The following is a 20,853-nucleotide window of genomic DNA, read 5'->3' as shown; positions in this document are numbered from 1 at the left end:
GATCTGGGGCAGAAGTTCCAGATCTAACAGTTGTAGATTAAGTATCACCTTCCTCCTGTCTCACCCAAGGAACTGGCCTTTTAAAACAAAAACAAAAATTAACTCCTGTCCCTTTCTATACTGGATGCATAATTAATAGGATGCGCATCTAATCCCGCAGTCACAGGTCCAAGCCTCCATCTGTGCAGTCTGGGATCAGCACAAAACATTGGGATGTGAAGCCGGGTGTCCAGGATGGTGCGGTGCTGGGGAGAAGCTTCCCATTGTCAGCCAGGTAATACACAGAACAGGCGTCTGGACAGAGGAAATCACAGGGAGAAGCCACAAGGTGCAGAATACAGGCAGCCGCATACATGGGCGATAAACTGCCATAATATCCAATCTCCATGTGGAGCTGATTAGTGATGAATAATATGGCTTCGTAACGCCCTGATTGAGGCTTCCTGGAAGGAAAGGCCAGCGTATAAGAGGCATGAAGGCATCAGTCCCTGTGCACATTACAATGGCAGACATATCCATGCCGCATACCTCTGGCGAGGGTTGGATGACAGACGTGTTGCCGGCACACAAGGACACAACTCATTGATTCCTCTAAGTGCTTTATTGCTGCTCAGAATTACAAACATTATTTTGGAAAATTTATGTAAATCACCTGATACATGTATTTGCATAAATAATAAATGTGACAGAGAGAAGAAGTTTTCTGAGGTCGACCGTCCTGGAAGCAAGAAATCAGCAAAGGGGAAAGAACCCAAATGTGCCCGGGCGGCTGTTCACAGAAGTACGCATCGTATTCATGGTTACTGAAGTCTTACTAATACGGTGCATATTGCCTTCTAGTAAGAAAAGGAAATAATAAAGACGACAGTTCAGCATTGGAAAAACAGAAATCACACAGACATGGCCGCCTGTCATCCTGCGCAGGCAGGAGCGCAGAGGTACAGCAAAACGCCTTCACACTCCTCAAACAGGTCAGCAACTTTAAAAGGCAGTGTTAGTGATGTGGAAATGGTTAAAGGGAACCTGTCCATATTTGTAATCCCTGCCTAACCGACCCTGTATACACTAGCATAGATAGAGATCTTTAGAAAAAGTATTTCTAAAGATCCTTTATGATATGCTAATGAGAGCAAGGACTAGTCCCAACAGAGTTCTATCCCACGTCCTATTAGCATGGTAGTACGCCCACAGGGTGTACTAACATGTTATTCAATGCAGTGTCACAAGCGGTGCCGCGCGTACTTGTGTTCGCCGTCACCGCGCTTCTGAATGCCGGACACTTCCGTTCATGCGCAGTATGAAGCAGAGTGTACGCGTCAAGGCTTCAGAGAGGTCTACTGCGCATGACCGAAAGTGCCCAACATTCATAAGTGCGGTCACAGCGAACACAGGTACGCGCTGTGACGCTGCATTGAATAGCATACGAGTACGCCCCTGTGGGCATGCTACCATGCTGAAAAGGTGGAATAGTCTGGGGATATAACTCCTTTTGGACTGGTCCCCGCGCTCATTAGCATGAGATATAAAAAGATCTTTAGAAATACATTTTCTATAGAGCTCTATCTATACTAGTGTATACAGGGACGGTTAGGCAGGGATTAGCAATTTCCATCCAGAACTGCTCGTGGTTCTGGGTGTATATTGCACCTTATAGGTTCTCTTTAATAAATCGCTTTGTCACACAACTTAATGGTATATAGAATTTATTTTTATTTTTTTTAGTGCTGTCATTTTCCTACTCAATACAGCATGTATATAGAAGAGTATGCATCAAAATTAACAGACTGTATAGTTACCGCATCAAAGCATCACATTTTATTAACATCCAATTAAAATAAATTACCCCAATATTATGTGCAAATGATAAACTGACTGAATGTGACACCCAGCAGGATTACAAATGGTGGAATAAATACGATGTCTGATATACACAGCAGGGGATTGGGGATAGATTCCTTCTCAGCCCTATTACATAGACTGTACCCTGCCTAGCTGCAGAGATTGACACCCTATAATGAGAGCGAAGTGGCACCCCACCATCCTGTATACATGATTTACTCACAGGTAGGTGGAGTGCAGAGAACGTACCCCCGGAAGTGCTTACAAGAGGCATACCTAGTCTCCAGATTTAAATGTTTGGCGGCAAATCCCTGGAAGGCTATTAAGCCCCTTTTGTTTCCAGTGTCCCCTGAGAAACCCCTAGCCACCAACGAATAAGAAATAAACGCATCGTGACGATGACCCAACTCCATATGGCCAGTAGTCGACTCAGATCACTTGCTACACACCATTAAGTGCTATTTTACTACTATCTCGTTCAGCTTATGTACTTAGTCCTATAATAATTAGGGAAAGGATTTAGGAGATCTAGGAAGGATAGCCATCGAGAATCAGGGGCCCCATATCGCTCACTAGGGTGCAAACCTCCGCGGCTAGGCAGGGAACAGTGTAACTTAATACGGTGAGTAGCGATCAGTTCCCCAATCCTTTGGTGTGTATTTATTCCAGGGTTTTGGTTATGTTTGGGTGTCACACTGATATTGAGTCAGTTTTTACCCTCTGCACATACACTGGGGTAATTCATTTTCCTACTCAGTCCAATTAGATGTGAGGGAAAGAAAACCCAAAACCCTGCTGACCCGATTTCTTCCTGCAGATGTCCCTCCTAAGACCCTTTAGACACAGCTCTGTCCTCTACACTCATTGTTGCACACACAGCTGTGAGAAGTCTTCAGGCTCTGGCTGTAAGCAATAAATGTTCCCATTCACTGACAGCGAGAACAGAAATCAAATCTAGTGAGGAATTGAGACACGAGGGGGGAAATTTACTGGAAGGATTTTTCTTTTTGCCATTTCACTTTTGTTATTGTTAGTTTTAGGATAGAACAGTTTATGGTAGTAGGTGTCTAGTAATGGAAGCTTTCTCTTGCATCCCCCCCCCCTAAATCTAGACCAAAATCCGTGACCATCTCTGATGAGCGATTTGACCTTCGAATCTGATTTACAGATTGTTTATGGGTCTCTCAAAACTAAAAGCATATATAAAAAGCTGGCAAGTTCAGGTCAGGAGACCTGCAGCCGTTCCAAGACTGACCTTCAGATGTGTGAATGTGGCCCTAGAGCACAAAACCGGGACTACAGACACATATATGGTCTCCTTTAATTGAGTATATAAAAAGAAAACAAAAGCGGACTTGTTCTTTAAAAGGGGCCTCGTCTTCATCAGTCCCACTGATCAGGAAAAGAGGGGGATTGGGATCTCCGTTCCTGTGATCGGTGGGGGTCGCAGTGATCAGCAACTTATCACTTTCCTGTGGATAGAGAAGTTATATTGTGTGACCTCATCTTAAAAGGAAAACTAATGCGTTTCTCCCTAAAAGCAGAACACTGACCCCCCAAGATATCATATTAATGAAGAAACTGGAAGCATGTTAGTCAAAGTCTATTGAGACCCTGAAGAAGCATAAGGGTACATCCACACTTGATGGAAGTGCTGCAGATTTTATGTCCGGATTTGTAGTTTCCACACGGATTTTGTTTGTTTTTTGGGGGGTTTTTAACCCCATTTCAGTGCCGAAAAATCTGCACATTAAACAATGAAGATGTTGTACTATGTTTTCCTCCACCTGCACATTCTCCTACTCCCATCAACCTTAATGAAAATATGCAGTTACTGCTGCAGAGAATATACAAATATAGGGACCTATGGGCGAATAAGGCTGCAGTTTAGAAACCTTTTTGGTGAGGGGAGAGCACAATGGCTACAGTAGCACTTTATGTTCCCCATGCTTGCAGTGTACAGTGATGAATGAGACCTCCAGCGCTCTAACTCTGCACTTCATTGGATCAAAGTGCAATCTAGCCCCAACCGGGAAATTACTACACGGGGGCGACCATGTAATAAAATGTCTCTAGGGTTAATAGGGTGGGGGTTCTGCAGTCCCAAATAGGTCACGTGGACAGTCGTTGCGGAGATGGGACAACCCTTCAATTCTGTATAGTACCAGCCCTAGGATTTTCTGCTCATACAAACAGTAATAGTCCCCTATAGAAAACCCAGGACAGATAGGAGAAATCGTGAAGAATATGTTGAACTAGCTCGCCCTGAGGTTGCACATGATGAACTCAGACTACAGACCCACATTCAATGGAGAGTTAGAGAAAACTGGAGATAGAAGTAAAGCCACATTGATCCAATACAAGGACTATGATCAATGAAAAAAAATAATCAACTGAAAGCAGATAAGAAATCTGATATAAAATCCAGCGGTTATACAAAGACTTATCGTCTCCCTGCCTACAAAATACATGAATACACATAGAAACCTGTACAATGCAGTTATAACAGAATATATGAAGGGGAGGGTGGTAGCTATCGTGATTGCAGAACTCATCCTCATGATCGACAGTGAAAACGATTGACACATACAGACATCTATCACCTGGACACACTGAGCGGTGAACAAGCACCCAAGTCCAACGCCTAAACAGAAGAGTCGCTCTCAGCTGGTCAGCAGCCTATCCTGTGAACATAGATAATCCAGATGCAGGGGGAACGGGAGGGGTCAGACAAAGTATGGATTCTTCCCTCGTCACCATTCTCAATTGTCCGTTAAGGATCGGACCAGAGCTTCACGCATCATGTCGTCCTCATCAGCGCTGTAATCCTACATGAAAGAAAATGGGAATGTGAAACGGGTGTAATTCCTGTAAGTACCACGAGAGGGAGGCAGAGCAGCAAAAATAAGGCAGAAAAATAAAAAAAAAAAAAATACCGTCAAGTTAAACCGCGTCAGGTTACTTCCCGCCTGCTGCTGCGCGGCAGAGATCACTGCACATGTCAGCTGATTTGAACAGCTTACATGTGCGGCTATCAAACATGAGTGGGTAGAGAATCCACTCGTGCCAGTTAACCCCTTACAGCGCACTGAAAATGTCACAGCATGATATCTAAAAAAAACTGACCCGCACATCCAACAAAATGTGAACAGGTGCTAACTGAAAAAACATAGTAACTATAAAATGCATACAGCTGCACACTGAAAAAGCCAGAAAAAGCCGCCCATACATGGAGGTTTGTAGTCCAAATAGTGGCATTTGCCCAGATACAGATGTTTTTAACCTAGATAGTGGCATTTAAGTTAGGTTCCCGGAATACAGAGATATACCTTGCCGTTGGTTTCCGGGGTTACATGCATTGGCCAATACATAAACTAAATATCTCTCTTTTGCAGTAATGCAGTGCCATATTTTCCCTTGTACATTTTTGGCTTTTTCAGTGTGCAGCTGTATGCATTTTATAGCACGATGTAACAGCGGGCCACGGTAAACATTAACTTACCCAGCTCCATTGGAAGTCACGTGATGTGACCACGTAGATTCGATGGTTGCCGTGGTAGCACAGGGTCATGTGAGGACTCCTGTAGCTATCATGAGTCAGTTCCTCTTAGTCGGCAGAGGGCCGTGTGTGAGAGGAGAGCGGCTTGTGTGCAGCTCAGAGCAATGCTGCGCTAATCTACATGAAAGAATGAGTGATCAGACTGCTGATCGTTACAGTCCCTTAGAGGGTACTAGTAAACTAGAAAAAAAAAAAAAAAGAAATTAAACACCTAAAAAGTTCAAATCACCCCCCATTTGCCCCATTGAAAATTAAAGGTTTAAAAAAAAAACATATTTGGTATCTCAGCTTTCAGAAATGCCCGATCAAAATATAAAATCAACTAATCTGATCAGTAAACTGCAAAAAAACCTCCAAAATTACGTTTTTAGCAGCAGCGAATTTTGCGCAAATTGCGATAACATGCGTTCAAAAATACGGTGTTTGTGCAAAAATGGTATCATTAAAAACGTAGTGTAAGACGCAAAAAATAAGCAGTCACTGATCCATAAATTCTGAAAACTGAGAATGCTACAGATCACGAATAATGGCGCAAAAAGTGCACTTTTTTTGAACTTCTGAATTTTTTTTTTTACCCTTTTAGATAGAAGTAAACCTATACATGTTGGTATCTACAAACTTGTACCGACCTGAGCATCACAGCGACACATCAGTTCTACCATACAGTGAATAAACTATCCCAAAAACAAAAATCGGGCAGTTATATATATAAAAAATATAAGGAAAATGGCCAAAAAAATTCAAAGTGCAAAAAGAAGGGAATTTTGTTTACTTACCGTAAATTCCTTTTCTTCTAGCTCCAATTGGGAGACCCAGACAATTGGGTTGTATAGCTATGCCTCCGGAGGCCACACAAAGCATTACACTAAAAGTGTAAAGCCCCTCCCCTTCTGCCTATACACCCCCCGTGCTCACGGGCTCCTCAGTTTTGGTGCAAAAGCAAGAAGGAGGAAAAAATTATAATTGGTTTAAAGTAAATTCAATCCGAAGGAATATCGGAGAACTGAAACCATTCAACATGAACAACATGTGTACACAAAAAACAGGGGCGGGTGCTGGGTCTCCCAATTGGAGCTAGAAGAAAAGGAATTTACGGTAAGTAAACAAAATTCCCTTCTTCTTTGTCGCTCCATTGGGAGACCCAGACAATTGGGACGTCCAAAAGCAGTCCCTGGGTGGGTAAATAATACCTCATAATAGAGCCGTAACCGGCTCCGTCCTACAGGTGGGCAACCGCCGCCTGAAGGACTCGCCTACCTAGGCTGGCATCTGCCGAAGCATAGGTATGCACCTGATAGTGTTTCGTGAAAGTGTGCAGGCTCGACCAGGTAGCCGCCTGACACACCTGCTGAGCCGTAGCCTGGTGCCGCAAAGCCCAGGACGCTCCCACGGCCCTGGTAAAATGGGCCTTCAGCCCTGAGGGAACCGGAAGCCCGGAGGAACGATAGGCCTCGAGAATTGGTTCCTTGATCCACCGAGCCAGGGTTGATTTGGAAGCTTGTGTCCCTTTACGCTGGCCAGCGACAAGGACAAAGAGTGCATCCGAGCGGCGCAGGGGCGCCGTAAGAGAAATGTAGAATCTGAGTGCTCTCACCAGATCTAACAAGTGCAAATCCTTTTCACATTGGTGAACTGGATGAGGACAAAAAGAGGGTAAGGAGATATCCTGATTGAGATGAAAGGGGGATACCACCTTAGGGAGAAATTCCGGAACCGGACGCAGAACCACCTTGTCCTGGTGAAACAAACACCAGGAAGGGGGCTTTGCATGACAGCGCTGCTAGCTCAGACACTCTCCGAAGTGATGTGACTGCCACTAAGAAGACCACCTTCTGTGAAAGGCGCGAGAGAGAGATATCCCTCATTGGCTCGAACGGTGGTTTCTGAAGAACCATCAGCACCCTGTTCAGATCCCAGGGTTCTAACGGACGCCTGTAAGGAGGTACGATGTGACAAACCCCCTGCAGGAACGTGCGTACCTGTGGAAGTCTGGCTAGGCGCTTCTGAAAAAACACAGAGAGCGCAGAGACTTGTCCCTTAAGTGAGCCTAGTGACAAACCCTTTTCTAATCCGGATTGAAGAAAGGACAGAAAAGTGGGCAAGGTAAACGGCCAGGGAGCAACGCCCTGAGCAGAGCACCACGACAGGAAAATTTTCAAAGTCCTGTGGTAGATCTTGGCGGACGTTGGTTTCCTAGCCTGTCTCATGGTGGCAATGACCTCTTGAGATAAACCTGAAGACGCTAGGATCCAGGACTCAATGGCCACACAGTCAGGTTCAGGGCCGCAGAATTCAGATGGAAAAACGGCCCTTGAGACAGCAAGTCTGGTCGGTCTGGGAGCGCCCACGGTTGGCCGACCGTGAGATGCCACAGATCCGGGTACCACGACCTCCTCGGCCAGTCTGGAGCGACGAGGATGGCGCGACGGCAGTCGGCCCTGATCTTGCGTAACACTCTGGGCAACAGTGCCAGAGGAGGAAACACATAAGGGAGTTGAAACTGCGACCAATCCTGAACTAAGGCGTCTGCCGCCAGAGCTCTGTGATCTTGAGACCGTGCCATGAACGTCGGGACCTTGTTGTTGTGCCGGGACGCCATTAGGTCGACGTCCGGCATGCCCCAGCGGCAACAGATCTCCTGAAACACGTCCGGGTGAAGGGACCATTCCCCTGCGTCCATGCCCTGGCGACTGAGAAAATCTGCTTCCCAGTTTTCTACGCCCGGGATGTGAACTGCGGATATGGTGGAGGCTGTGGCTTCCACCCATAGCAGAATCCGCCGGACCTCCTGGAAGGCTTGCCGACTGCGTGTCCCGCCTTGGTGGTTGATGTATGCCACCGCTGTAGAGTTGTCCGACTGAATTCGGATCTGTTTGCCTTCCAGCCACGGCTGGAATGCTTTTAGGGCAAGATACACTGCCCTTATCTCCAGAACATTGATCTGAAGGGAGGACTCTGTCTGAGTCCAAGTCCCCTGAGCCCTGTGGTGGAGAAAGACCGCTCCCCACCCTGACAGGCTCGTGTCCGTCGTGACCACAGCCCAGGATGGGGGCAGGAAGGATTTCCCCTTCGACAGAGAAGTGGGAAGAAGCCACCACTGAAGGGAAGCTTTGGCTGCCCGAGAAAGGGAGACGTTCCTGTCGAGGGACGTCGACTTCCTGTCCCATTTGCGGAGAATGTCCCATTGAAGTGGGCGCAGATGAAACTGCGCAAAAGGAACTGCCTCCATTGCTGCCACCATCTTCCCTAGGAAGTGCATGAGGCGCCTCAGGGGGTGTGACTGACCTTGAAGGAGAGATTGCACCCCTGTCTGTAGTGAACGCTGTTTGTTCAGCGGAAGCTTCACTATCGCTGAGAGAGTATGAAACTCCATGCCAAGATATGTCAGTGATTGGGCCGGTGTCAGATTTGACTTTGGAAAATTGATGATCCACCCGAAACTCTGGAGAGTTTCCAGAGCAATGTTCAGGCTGTGTTGGCATGCCCCTTGAGAGGGTGCCTTGACCAGTAGATCGTCTAAGTAAGGGATCACCGAGTGTCCCTGAGAGTGTAGGATTGCCACCACTGTTGCCATGACCTTGGTGAAGACCCGTGGGGCTGTTGCCAGGCCAAAAGGTAGTGCCACGAACTGAAGGTGTTCGTCCCCTATGGCGAAGCGCAGGAAGCGCTGATGCTCTGACGCAATCGGTACGTGGAGATAAGCATCTTTGATGTCTATTGATGCCAGGAAATCTCCTTGGGACATGGAGGCGATGACGGAGCGAAGCGATTCCATCCGGAACCGCCTGGTTTTCACATGCTTGTTGAGCAGCTTCAGGTCCAGAACGGGACGGAAGGATCCGTCCTTTTTTGGCACCACGAACAAGTTGGAGTAAAAACCGTGACCCCGTTGCTGAAGAGGAACCGGGATCACCACTCCTTCCGTCTTCAGGGTGTCCACCGCCTGCATAAGAGCCTCGGCTCTGTCGGGGGGTGGAGATGTTCTGAAGAAACGAGTCGGAGGACGAGAGTTGAACTCTATCCTGTAACCGTGAGGTAGAAGGTCTCTCACCCATCGGTCTTTTACTTGTGGCAGCCAGATGTCGCAAAAGCGGGAGAGCCTGCCACCGACCGAGGATGCGGTTTGAAGAGGCCAAAAGTCATGAGGAGGCCGCTTTGGGAGCGGCGCCTCCGGCGGTCTTTTTAGGACGTGACTTAGACCGCCATGCATCTGAGTTTCTCTGATCTTTCTGAGGCCTTTTGGACGAGGAAAATTGAGATCTGCCCGCGGTCCGAAAGGACCGAAACCTCGATTGTACCTTCCGTGGTTGAGGTCTGTTTGGTTTGGACTGGGGTAAGGATGAATCCTTTCCCTTGGATTGTTTAATGATTTCATCCAATCGCTCACCAAACAAGCGGTCGCCAGCCAATGGCAAACCGGTTAAGAACTTTTTGGAAGCAGAGTCTGCCTTCCATTCACGTAGCCACATGGCCCTGCGGAGTACCACCGAGTTGGCGGATGCCACCGCCGTACGGCTCGCAGAGTCGAGGATAGCATTAATGGCGTAGGACGCAAACGCCGACGCCTGATTGGTTAAGGACACCACTTGTGGGGCAGATGTACATGTTACCGTATGAATCTGCGCCTGACAAGCTGAGATAGCTTGGAGTGCCCATACGGCTGCGAATGCTGGAGCAAAAGACGCGCCGATAGCTTCATAGATGGATTTCAACCATAGCTCCATCTGTCTGTCAGTGGCATCTTTGAGTGAAGCCCCGTCTTCCACTGCCACTATGGATCTAGCCGCCAGTCTGGAGATTGGAGGATCCACCTTAGGACACTGAGTCCAGCCCTTGACAACCTCGGGGGGGGGAAGGGATAACGTGTGTCCTTAAGGCGCTTGGAAAAACGCTTGTCTGGACAGTCCTGGTTTTTCTGGATTGCCTCTCTGAAGTCAGAGTGATCCAGAAACATATTTAATGTACGCTTTGGAAACCTGAAACGGAATTTCTCCTGAGAAGCAGACTCCTCAATTGGAGGAGCTGGGGGAGAAATATCCAACACCTGATTGATGGTCGCTATAAGGTCATTCACTACTGCGTCACCTTCAGGTGTATCTAGGTTGAGAGCGGCTTCAGTATCAGAATTCTGATCTGAGACCTCCGCTTCATCCTCCAGAGAGTCCCCTTGCTGGGACCCTGAACAGTGTGATGAAGTGGAGGGAATTTCCCAGCGACCCCGCTTGGGCGGCCTGGGACTGCGGTCCGTGTCAGAGACCTCACCCTGGGACCTGTGGGTTACCCCCGGGGCACAGTGCTGTTCCAATTGAGGGGGCCCAGGGGTCAAGGATTGGATAGAGCCCGGGGCCTGAATCACCGGTCTGGACTGCAAAGCTTCTAGTATTTTAGCAGACCATTTATCCATAGTGTCAGACAGCTTGTCAGCAAAGGCTGCAAACTCCGTCCCTGTCACCTGGACAGTGGTAGCAGGTGGATCCACCTGGGCCACTTGTAGCAGAGGCTCCGGCTGAGTAAGCGCAACCGGGGCCGAGCATTGCACACAATGAGGGTCAGTGGACCCTGCCGGTAGTACAGCTGTACATGAGGTACAGATTGCAAAATACGTCTGTGCTGTGGCACCCTTGCTTTTTGCAGATGACATGTTGTCTCCTCTGAGAACAACCAGGAGGGTATATAGCCAAAACTCAACAGAGCGACCGTACAGTGCAATGTATAGCCTAAAGGCCTATAATTATATATATATATATATATATATATATATATATATATATATATATATATATATATATATATATATATATATATATATATATACACACACTTCGGTACTCAGTGGGGCCAGCACCACAGGTGCTGCTTACCGACCGCTCAGAGCGGTTGTGTGGTCGCCAGATTCCCTGCCTGGGTCTCCCTGTGTTGCCTCTCCTCCTCAGCGTCTGAATCGCTGACAGGAATGGCTGTCGGCGTTCTGTGAGGAGGAGGAGACCGTGGGCGTGCCCAAGAAAAGTGCGGGAATCCAGCGCCCCACTGTACTGAGTGAGGAGGGAGGAGGATACTAATGTATGCTCCAGCCCTCTGCTGACGATCCGTGCAGCGTCCCGCCCCTTCCCTGACTGGCAGGCCTGTGGGCGGGAAGAACGACACTAGGCCGCAGAAGCCGGGGACTAAAGTTATAAGCGCGGCCGCGCGTAGTCCCCCGGCGCACTAACACCTCCAGCAGTGCTGGAAAGTGTATGGCACTAACGTTTCATGTCCGGCGCACTAACACACCCAGCAGAGCTGGAAAGTGTCTGGCACAAGCGCTCCATGCCCGGCGCACTAACACACCCAGCAGTGCTGTAATGTGTATGGGACCAGCGCTCCATGCGCGGTCCCCACGGAGACACAGAGTACCTCATAGTAGCAGGGCTTTGTCCCTGACGATATCCAGCTCCTATCCTGCAGATTCCCAAGGGCTGCGGAGGGAGCACGGTCCCAGTGCCTGGAGACCGATCCGGATCCCACTTCACCCAGAGCCCATTAAGGGATAGGGAAGGAAAACAGCATGTGGCTCCTGCCTGTGTACCCGCAATGGGCACCTCAACCTTAACAACACCGCCGACAAGAGTGGGGTGAGAAGGGAGCATGCTGGGGGCCCTGTTATGGGCCCTCTTTTCTTCCATCCGACCTAGTCAGCAGCTGCTGCTGACCAAGCAGTGGAGCTATGCGTGGATGTCTGCCTCCTTCGCACAAAGCAAGAAAACTGAGGAGCCCGTGAGCACGGGGGGTGTATAGGCAGAAGGGGAGGGGCTTTACACTTTTAGTGTAATGCTTTGTGTGGCCTCCGGAGGCATAGCTATACAACCCAAATGTCTGGGTCTCCCAATGGAGCGACAAAGAAAATTGTGATTGTGTGTTTATATATATATATATATATATATATATATATATATATTATATACACATACATACATACATACATACATACATACATACACAATTTTTTTGCACTTTGAATTTTTTTGGCTATTTTCCAGTACGCTATATGGTAAAACTTATGGTTTAAATTTCAATGTAGAACTTGTCCCGCAAAAAAATAAGCCCTTATATGGCAAGATTGACAGAAAAATAAAAAAAATAATAAAAAAAAAAAAAGTTGCGACTCTCGGAAGGAAGGGGAAAAAAACAAAGGGAAAATAGCCCAAAGTTGAAGGGGTTAAGAGGAGAATATTGTCATTTGATACAGTAGGTAAAAGACTTTAGGTTCTGTGCAAGAAATTTAACTTCAGGAGTTATCCAACGAGGAAGGTGCATAAATTCAAGTCACATGCCCTTGTTTTGAATCATGAAAACCTTTCTAGAAAGGATAAATGCCAAATAAAAAAAATTCCCTTTGTGTCCACATATTCTTTAAATGGCAGGATATCTTGGATCTTGAGACAACATTGGCCAGTTAACTAGGGGGCATCCTACTATTGAGGACTAAGTTTCCCCTTCTTTTGTCCTATAGACGTGGTCCCAACCTAAAAGATGGATTGATAAAAATCGGACATACTGTCCCTTAAAAGAATGATACAGACAACATTGATAGGTATATGATGAAGGACAGATACACATGAGCAAGTAGCTATGTGGTTACCTAATTTCATGCCCATGTTGACCTATGTCGGTGAGACCACTATAGAGGAAGGGGTAGCAAGCACATGAGCACAATTAAGTCAGGGTGTTGTAGACTCACCCGGCACTAAGCACTTAAGTAAAAATAAAAAAAAAAAAAAAAAAAATTAAATATATTTTGTTAACCAGCTAAGGTTTAGAGTTATCGTGTACCAGTTATTAGGAGGGGAAGTGATAGGTTAGGAATACTAAAGAAAAAAAAGTTACGATGGATAAATGAAAGATTTACAACCTAATGATTTGAACTTAGCATACAATATACATGGATGCATCTTTGCTTCGTTGGTTCATTGGTATTTAGACTATGGGTACCTTCACACTTTAGCGATGCAGCAGCGATCCGACCAGCGATCTGACCTGGTCAGGATCGCTGCTGCATCGCTACATGGTCGCTGGTGAGCTGTCAAACAGGCAGATCTCACCAGCGACCAGTGAACAGCCCCCAGCCAGCAGCGACGTGCAAGCGACGCTGCGCTTGCACGGAGCCGGCGTCTGGAAGCTGCGGACACTGGTAACTAAGGTAAACATCGGGTATGGTTACCCGATGTTTACATTAGTTACCAGCGCACACCGCTTAGCTGTGTGTGCAGGGAGCCGCGCACACTGAGCGCTGGCTCCTTGCTCTCCTAGCTACAGTACACATCGGGTTAATTAACCCGATGTGTACAGCAGCTACATGTGCAGAGAGCCGGAGCCGGCAGCACAGGCAGCGTGAGAGCTGCGGAGGCTGGTAACTAAGGTAAATATCGGGTAACCACCTTGGTTACCCGATGTTTATCTTAGTTACCAGCCTCCGCAGCTGCCAGACGCCGGCTCCTGCTCCCTGCTCGCTTCATTTGTCGCTCTCTCGCTGTCACACACAGCGATCTGCGTGTCACAGCGGGAAAGCGCCTTTGAAGAAAACGAACCAGGGCTGTGTGTAACGAGCAGCGATCTCGCAGCAGGGGCCAGATCGCTGCTCAGTGTCACACACAGCGAGATCGCTAATGAGGTCACTGCTGCGTCACAAAAAGCGTGACTCAGCAGCGATCTCGGCAGCGAGCTCGCTGTGTGTGAAGCACCCCTATCACCAGAGTTATATGATTATTTTAACACTTTCCTTTTTTGTGTTCAGGTTATATGTACGTGCTTTTGATGAGGGCACTGTTTGACGACAGAGACCTGAAGATGGGTTCTGGCAGTGCGCGAGTCGGGGGGGGGGGGTGAGTTTGGTCCCTACATTAGCCTCTGTCTCCTTCCTCTTTCCCTCCCCTATATATACACATATCATGTAAACATTATGGTCTAACGTTATATTATTCAGGATAAAGTATCCTTTGTTTATAATCACTGAGATTATATTTGTTTATCATGATTGTACACTATGTTCTTTGTGGTTTTTGTGTGTCTAATGTGATATCGTCCTCCTTTCTTTAGATAAAAAGTACCTATGTGGTATGTCCTATTGAGGCGGCTATTAATGATGAAGCCATGATATGAGTCAAGTCTCTTCCGACACTAACTGGTTCCGCCTGGACGCCATCAAATCAACATGAGAGTTCCCCATCTGAGATAGATCTGGTCAAAGACTGTCAGATACTTGTGCTTGATAAAGTCGGCGGCTCAATTGTCCAACTCCGGGGTATTAGAGTACCACCTTGGTGGTTGATGTATGCCACGGCTGTGGCACTGTTGGATTGAACACGAATCGGACGTCTGAAGAGAAGATCCTTTCAGCGAAGAGCCAAGACGATCACCCCAAGTTCCATAAACCTTGATGGACGTTCAGAAAACATTTCTGACCGTCCATCGACTCTAGACCATGAAGCTCTGAAAGACTGCTCCCCAGTCTAGGAGGCTGGCATAAGTTGTAATGATCTTCTAATGTATCGGCAGAAATGACTTTCTCTGTCGAATGAAAGGTGAGTGCCTCCATCAATCCAGGGACTTCTTGACCAGCGAGGAAGTGAAAGAGGCTGGTCCAAGCAATGAGTTGATTTGTCCCATTTTGATAGGCGTAAAAGCTAAAAAAGAGGACAATTCTGGAACTGCCCAAATGGGATTGCCTACATTGCAGCTACCATCTTACCCAGAAGAAGCTTACGAATGCAGTGTCGAGTAGCATACCCAAGAATGAAGTTAATGCGTGCAGCCAGGATCAGAGACAACTTCGACTTGTTGCCGATCCAACAGATATGGTGAAGAGAGTGTCCAGAGTAATTTGAAGATTCTTGAGGCATTCAGAGTAGGAAGAAGCCTTGATTAAAAAGTTGTCCAGATCGGGAATGACCAGAATTTCCCTGGTACGAAAAATGCCCATGATGGCTGCCATTATCTCTGGAGAGACTGAAAAAACGGGAATATGTAGTTAAGCATCCAGGATGTGCACTGAGCTGAGAAACTCCTCGGATTCCAAGGAGGCTATTAACAGACCGAAGGGACTCCATCCTGAAGCGACGCAGATGAACATGTTTGTTGAACAACGTGAAGTCCAGAATGGGGCAAACAGAGCAGTCCTTCTTTGAGACCACAAACAAGATTAAATGAAAACCTGAAAAACGTTCTTGAGGAGGTATTCTCATTGCAGACAGTCAGGAGCTCCTTGTGAGATTGCATGTTAGGTGGGCTGCAATCCAAGCAGAGGGCTGACCGGAGGGAAATTTCTTACTACAGGAAGTACAAGTAAAGTTTGACAAAATAGCAGGGAGATGGCAAGAAGTGCCGGGAGAGAAAATGAATGGAATGAAAAAAGGTGCCCCTAAGTAGGGGGACTTACCCCGATTCTGGAGTGGTGAAGAGCTGTCAAGGAAACCTGATGCACTAATTGCAGGACGTGAGTGTCCCTGATGCCGGCGTACAAACTTGGCTGAAATGGGAGCGCAACCTCCCAATCGGCAGAAGGAGATAACAGCAAGGTAGGTTGTACCAGGGGGGAGGTGCAGAGGAAACGGCACGCGACTGATCACAGGAGTAGGCCTTGGCAGAAGAGTGGGCCTAAATTAGATTGTGTCGCTGGAGAAGCCAGGGTGGCGTGGAGGATGATGAGAAATTGCTATACATCTCCTCTCCTATATCTTTTTTTGGATCAGGAGTCCTCCACTGTCTGCTGGGAGCTAGGAAAATAGTAATATCTGTCCTGAAGGTCATGGAATCCACTTTGTAGACTAGAAGTGGAAGACTGACATCAGACATCTCGAACATGGTCTGTCAGATGGCTGAAGGGTACTGGTTTTCTCCTGCTCATCAGGTTTTGGAGGCAAGTTGGCTCTGGGGAAGGGAGGCAAGAGACAGTCGTGTGGAGAGCCCCAAACACTCTTCATGTGCTGAGGGGAGGTTAGGGCCCTCCAAAACAGACCACAGAGTTAACACTAGTGGCAGAACCCCACACTGTGCTTGCTCTCGGTCTCTAGATGGGATGACAGAGAGGGGTTACACTGTTTCCAAATCAAAAGCTGTATGTGAAAGACAAATGGAAATCATTAAAACAAATTTTAGGTAGAAACAGGATCGTTGCAGCCCCCATGTGCCTCCCATGTACCCAAAGATAAAACGGATTTAGCTTTGTACCAGTTGGTGGGTGTACACTGCTAGAGTGCCAGCATAATATACCCATGGTTTCTTGTGTCCCTCAATGAAGCGATAAAGAAAGACCTATGGCAGATCGTTACGTCGCATCTGTGATTGTTGCCAAGTGGACTCCAAAGATCTTCTGACGTTGAGTCCCAAATATGTGGGCTAGGTTACCCTACTCAGATGTCCTGGTGTGAGAGTTGCGACCCTCTCCTTTGCTACATACCATGCACTAAATTCATGAACCACGTGCACCATTTCGAAGAATTGAACACAATAAACCCTAAGTAATACCTCAAAACAAAAAAAAAAAAAAAAAAAAGTCAGGTCTGCATGTCTTTCTAAATTATAAAAGATTGGAGTCTGACCCTACACAGGACTACTGCAAGGAACTAAACAAGCTGGTCTCTTGTCTGCCTGACTAATCCTTACGAGCTGATGAACTGATAACCGTAAGTCCAAGAATAGGCACATTCTACATGCTTCCCAAAATTCACAAATCTGGAAATCCAGAAAGACCCATCTACAGAAGACTGGAACAGCAATGGGAAGCAAAATGGCTTAACAGTATGCAAATCTTTTTATGGCCAAACTTGAGAGTGACTTTTTATCCTCTTGTCCTATCAGGCCTCTGGCCTACTACTATTACATCGACGATATTTTAATCATCGGGACAGTCTGAGCAGCAGATGAAGACCTTCCATGAACACTTTAATCTGTTTCATCCCAACATCAACTACTCCTGCACTGATACCACCTTGTTGGACACCATCATTAAACTACGGAACAATGAAAGATATCCCTGCACCAGAAGCAAATTGACCGTCCAACATACCTGAAATGGGACCGTTTTCATCCAAAACACATAAAAACTGTATAGTGTACAGTCAGACCATCAGGTACAATCGGATATGTTCCAACACTACAGATAAAGAATCTCCTTGAGGGCCTCAGAAAGACCTTTTTAAAATTAAGGCTTCCATCCAAGACCAATTGAAAATCAGATTACAAGAGCAACCAGAATATCAAGAAATCATCTCCTACATTATAAAACTAAAGAAAACAACCGGGTACCTCTTGTAATCACCTACAATCCAAATTTGGTGGTAAGAGGAGCTGCACGGAAACTACAACCATTACTGCAAAAAGATGCCCGATTAAATTCTATTTTTCCAGATCCACCACTTCTGTGTTTTAGGCAGCCCCCGAATCTAAGAAGCATCATTGTCAGAAGCTCCCTGTCCTCACCAACAATAAAAAGGAACACTTCCCGGCAACCAGAAAAAAATTTAAGACCTGTCCATTTATATTAACAACGGACAAGATAAAGATTCCCAGATCACATCAGGACTACAAGATCCCAGGTACCTTCAGCTGCACCACAACTAATGTGGTGTACTTAATTATATGTACCAAATGTTCAACTGGGGGTCTATATCTAGGGGAGACAGGACAACAGCTCAGAACAAGGATGAATTCTCATCGCCACACAAGTAGAGAAAAAAGGATGGATCTACCTGTGGCCAAACATTTTTGTAACCCAGACCACAGCATCATGGACATGAAATTGCTGGTATTGAAAGGAAACCTCAAATCCCAGAGAGATAGGAGACTATGGGAATACAAACTTATGATGACCTTTGACACATTCAGAGCAGGAATGAATGTGTCTCATGGATTTATGTCTTTTTACATCAATTAAGAAATGTGCTCCTCAGACCATCCGGGGGGCATCACAGCTCTGGACCAGACCTCAGAGGACAATAAAACTTTCACACACCTTATCTATGAACTGCTGCAATATTTACTGCCACACCAGTTTGTCCTCTTGCCATAGTGATAGTTCTGCTTCACATAACTTGTTTTATTTACTGCTCCTTCTATGTCCTGTTGTGTACAAATATGTCACTCTTCAGATTTTGTGTTATACTGAGTCTGATGAAGAGACCTGCGTAGTCTCAAAAGCTTATTACCACCATCTTTTCAGTTAGCCATTAAAAAGGTATCAACCACTGAGGACTCTGTCCTTTTAAACATTTTTTTTCCTAAATTAGCAGAGAGTGACGTGTCATTCACCAGTGATTCCACTAGGGAGCAGCAGAGGAACATGAATATCTAATGGAGCGCAACATCTTGGATGGCACTGGTCAGACTAAAAAGTACAGGGCATCTGCGCCACATTTACAAAGATGGTGGTAAGCTATTAATAATTCTGCTAGTTCTTATGAAAATGTTAATGTATAAATTTACTAACCACAAACGTATCATACGAGAACCTGTGGCGGCGGTGGATGTGCTCCATGAAATTAGCGCTTCTGTAGCCTGGATCTCCCCATGGCATAGAGGCACAGATAGGGCAAACCTAAGAGAGAATACAAGTGAGGTGGTAGACGATCGGCAGCCGGCATATAAAAGGAGAAAACACTAATTTAAGTCCTTACCACTGGGGTGGGGTCAGAGAAGTGGCTTTTATTGCAATGGTCCACCAACCCTTCCTGGTCCAGGTTTTGCTGCCGACAATATGGACACATGAAGGTAAAGCGGTTTGGGACATCGCTGCAATAAAAACAGGAGAGAAGGATTATAATACTGCAATTGAGGAACACGTCATATACACTGCTCCACATGTACGGGGCACAGCGCACTGGATAGAGGTTGCCGTGCATTATATAGATGTAGGATCAGCAGTGTATACAAACCATATTCAGACATGCTGGGCCACACATTTCTGGTACATGCTCGTCTGTTCCTTGCACATACGTCTGGCTTGTACCTATATTAGGCGTGACTTACAGGACACTTACCTGACAACTTGTTGCTGCTCCTTCTTCACCGACTTAATCCCCTCCATGACGTAGCTGTCATATTTGGAACAAGTGGCGGAGTGACTTCGCATGTTTGATAGGGCCATCTGTAAAGAGAAGCAGTCAGGAAACCACTCAGCAGACGCGGCTGGAAATCCCCATGATTTAATTAAAGAAACAAAAACTGACTCCAGGAAGAGGAAAGTCCAGAACTTTCTCGCTATTAATACTCTGAATCAACTCGGTCCCAAGGGGAACTCAGACCTGACTGATTACTGAACATTGTCGACGCACTGCGGGAGACGGATGAGTGTGTACTTCTAGGGTTACAAAAGAGAAGCCAATGGGGTACTTTACACGTTGCAACATCGCTAGCATTTGGTAGCGATGTCCAGCGCGATAGCACCCGATCCCCGTCGCACATGCATTATCGCTACGGCAGCTTCACACGCACTTACCTGCTCGGCGACGTCGCTGTGACTGCCGAACAATTCCTCCTTTAAGGGGGAGGTGCGTTCGGCGTCACAGCGACGTCACAAATCAGCCAGCCAATAGAAGCGGAGGGGCGGAGATGAGCGGGACATAACATCCCACCTTCTCCATTCCGCATTGCCGTCGGGACGCAGGTAAGGAGATGTTTGTCGCTCCTGCGGGTTTACACACAGCGATGTGTGGAGCTGCAGGAACGACAAACAACATCGTACCTGCGGTCGAACCGACATTATGGAAATGACTGACGTTACACAGTTCAGCGATATTGTACGCCTCTGTGCATCGTCGCGCCTAGGATTTACACGTTGCGATGTCGTTACCGGATGTGCGTCACCAACGACGTGACCCCGACGATATATCGGTAGCGATGTCGCAACTTGTAAAGCCCCCCTAAGACGCCACACCACAAAGATCACACCTACCTAGACATTGTAATGTAATATTCCGCTTGTATGGAGCCTAAAAGGTGGACACACAACTTAGATTAATGTAAGCTGAAGCTGCCAAAAGCAATGACATCATGGTGAAGGTGACATCAGAGCTGCTGACCATGAAATACACCATGAACAGTGGCCGGGGCTCAGCGCTGGACACCAGGAAAGTGACTAAAGCACTGTAGTAGGGTTAAAGGGGCTTTCCAAAACTGGAAAACCCCTTTAAAGAGATTAGAACACTCCATTAAATAGGACTCCACCTGATCCTCAGTAGTCTGGCATATCTATTCCACCCCCCATACCCCTACAAGTATTTTATAAGAGGAGAATGGGGTAAAACCACTGCCAGGCTTTCCATATCTGATGGTTAAAAACAGATCCTGAGGAAACGGAGTTGGGGAAGCTGGCCAGACCACCAAACATTTATGGCATAATTACTGCATAAGGCATGAACGTATAGTGATTTTTTATATGAACCCACTTTTCCAATCTAATTATCCCATTAAGACTTGTCCTAAAT

General features: G+C 46.7%; 1 protein-coding gene across 1 annotated transcript in view; it reads right to left on the bottom strand.

Annotated features, from left to right (window-relative positions):
* Positions 1-582: 582 nt before the first annotated feature.
* The window catches only part of RNF114 (ring finger protein 114), a 35,620-nt gene continuing 15,349 nt past the window's right edge, over positions 583-20,853 (bottom strand). Inside the window, exons 3-6 of the mRNA XM_075350614.1 lie at positions 19,408-19,514; positions 19,045-19,159; positions 18,858-18,965; positions 583-4,667 (exon numbers count right to left, since the gene is read on the bottom strand). Of these exons, the coding sequence (XP_075206729.1) occupies positions 4,602-4,667; positions 18,858-18,965; positions 19,045-19,159; positions 19,408-19,514 (396 nt within the window). The 3' untranslated portion in view covers positions 583-4,601. The remainder of the gene's footprint in view (positions 4,668-18,857; positions 18,966-19,044; positions 19,160-19,407; positions 19,515-20,853) is intronic.

The sequence above is a fragment of the Anomaloglossus baeobatrachus genome, chromosome 5 (assembly GCF_048569485.1).
Source record: "Anomaloglossus baeobatrachus isolate aAnoBae1 chromosome 5, aAnoBae1.hap1, whole genome shotgun sequence".
In the NCBI taxonomy this organism is placed as follows: domain Eukaryota; kingdom Metazoa; phylum Chordata; class Amphibia; order Anura; family Aromobatidae; genus Anomaloglossus; species Anomaloglossus baeobatrachus.
The sequence above is the reverse complement of the archived record's forward strand: the minus strand, read 5'-3'. Positions and strand labels throughout refer to the sequence as shown.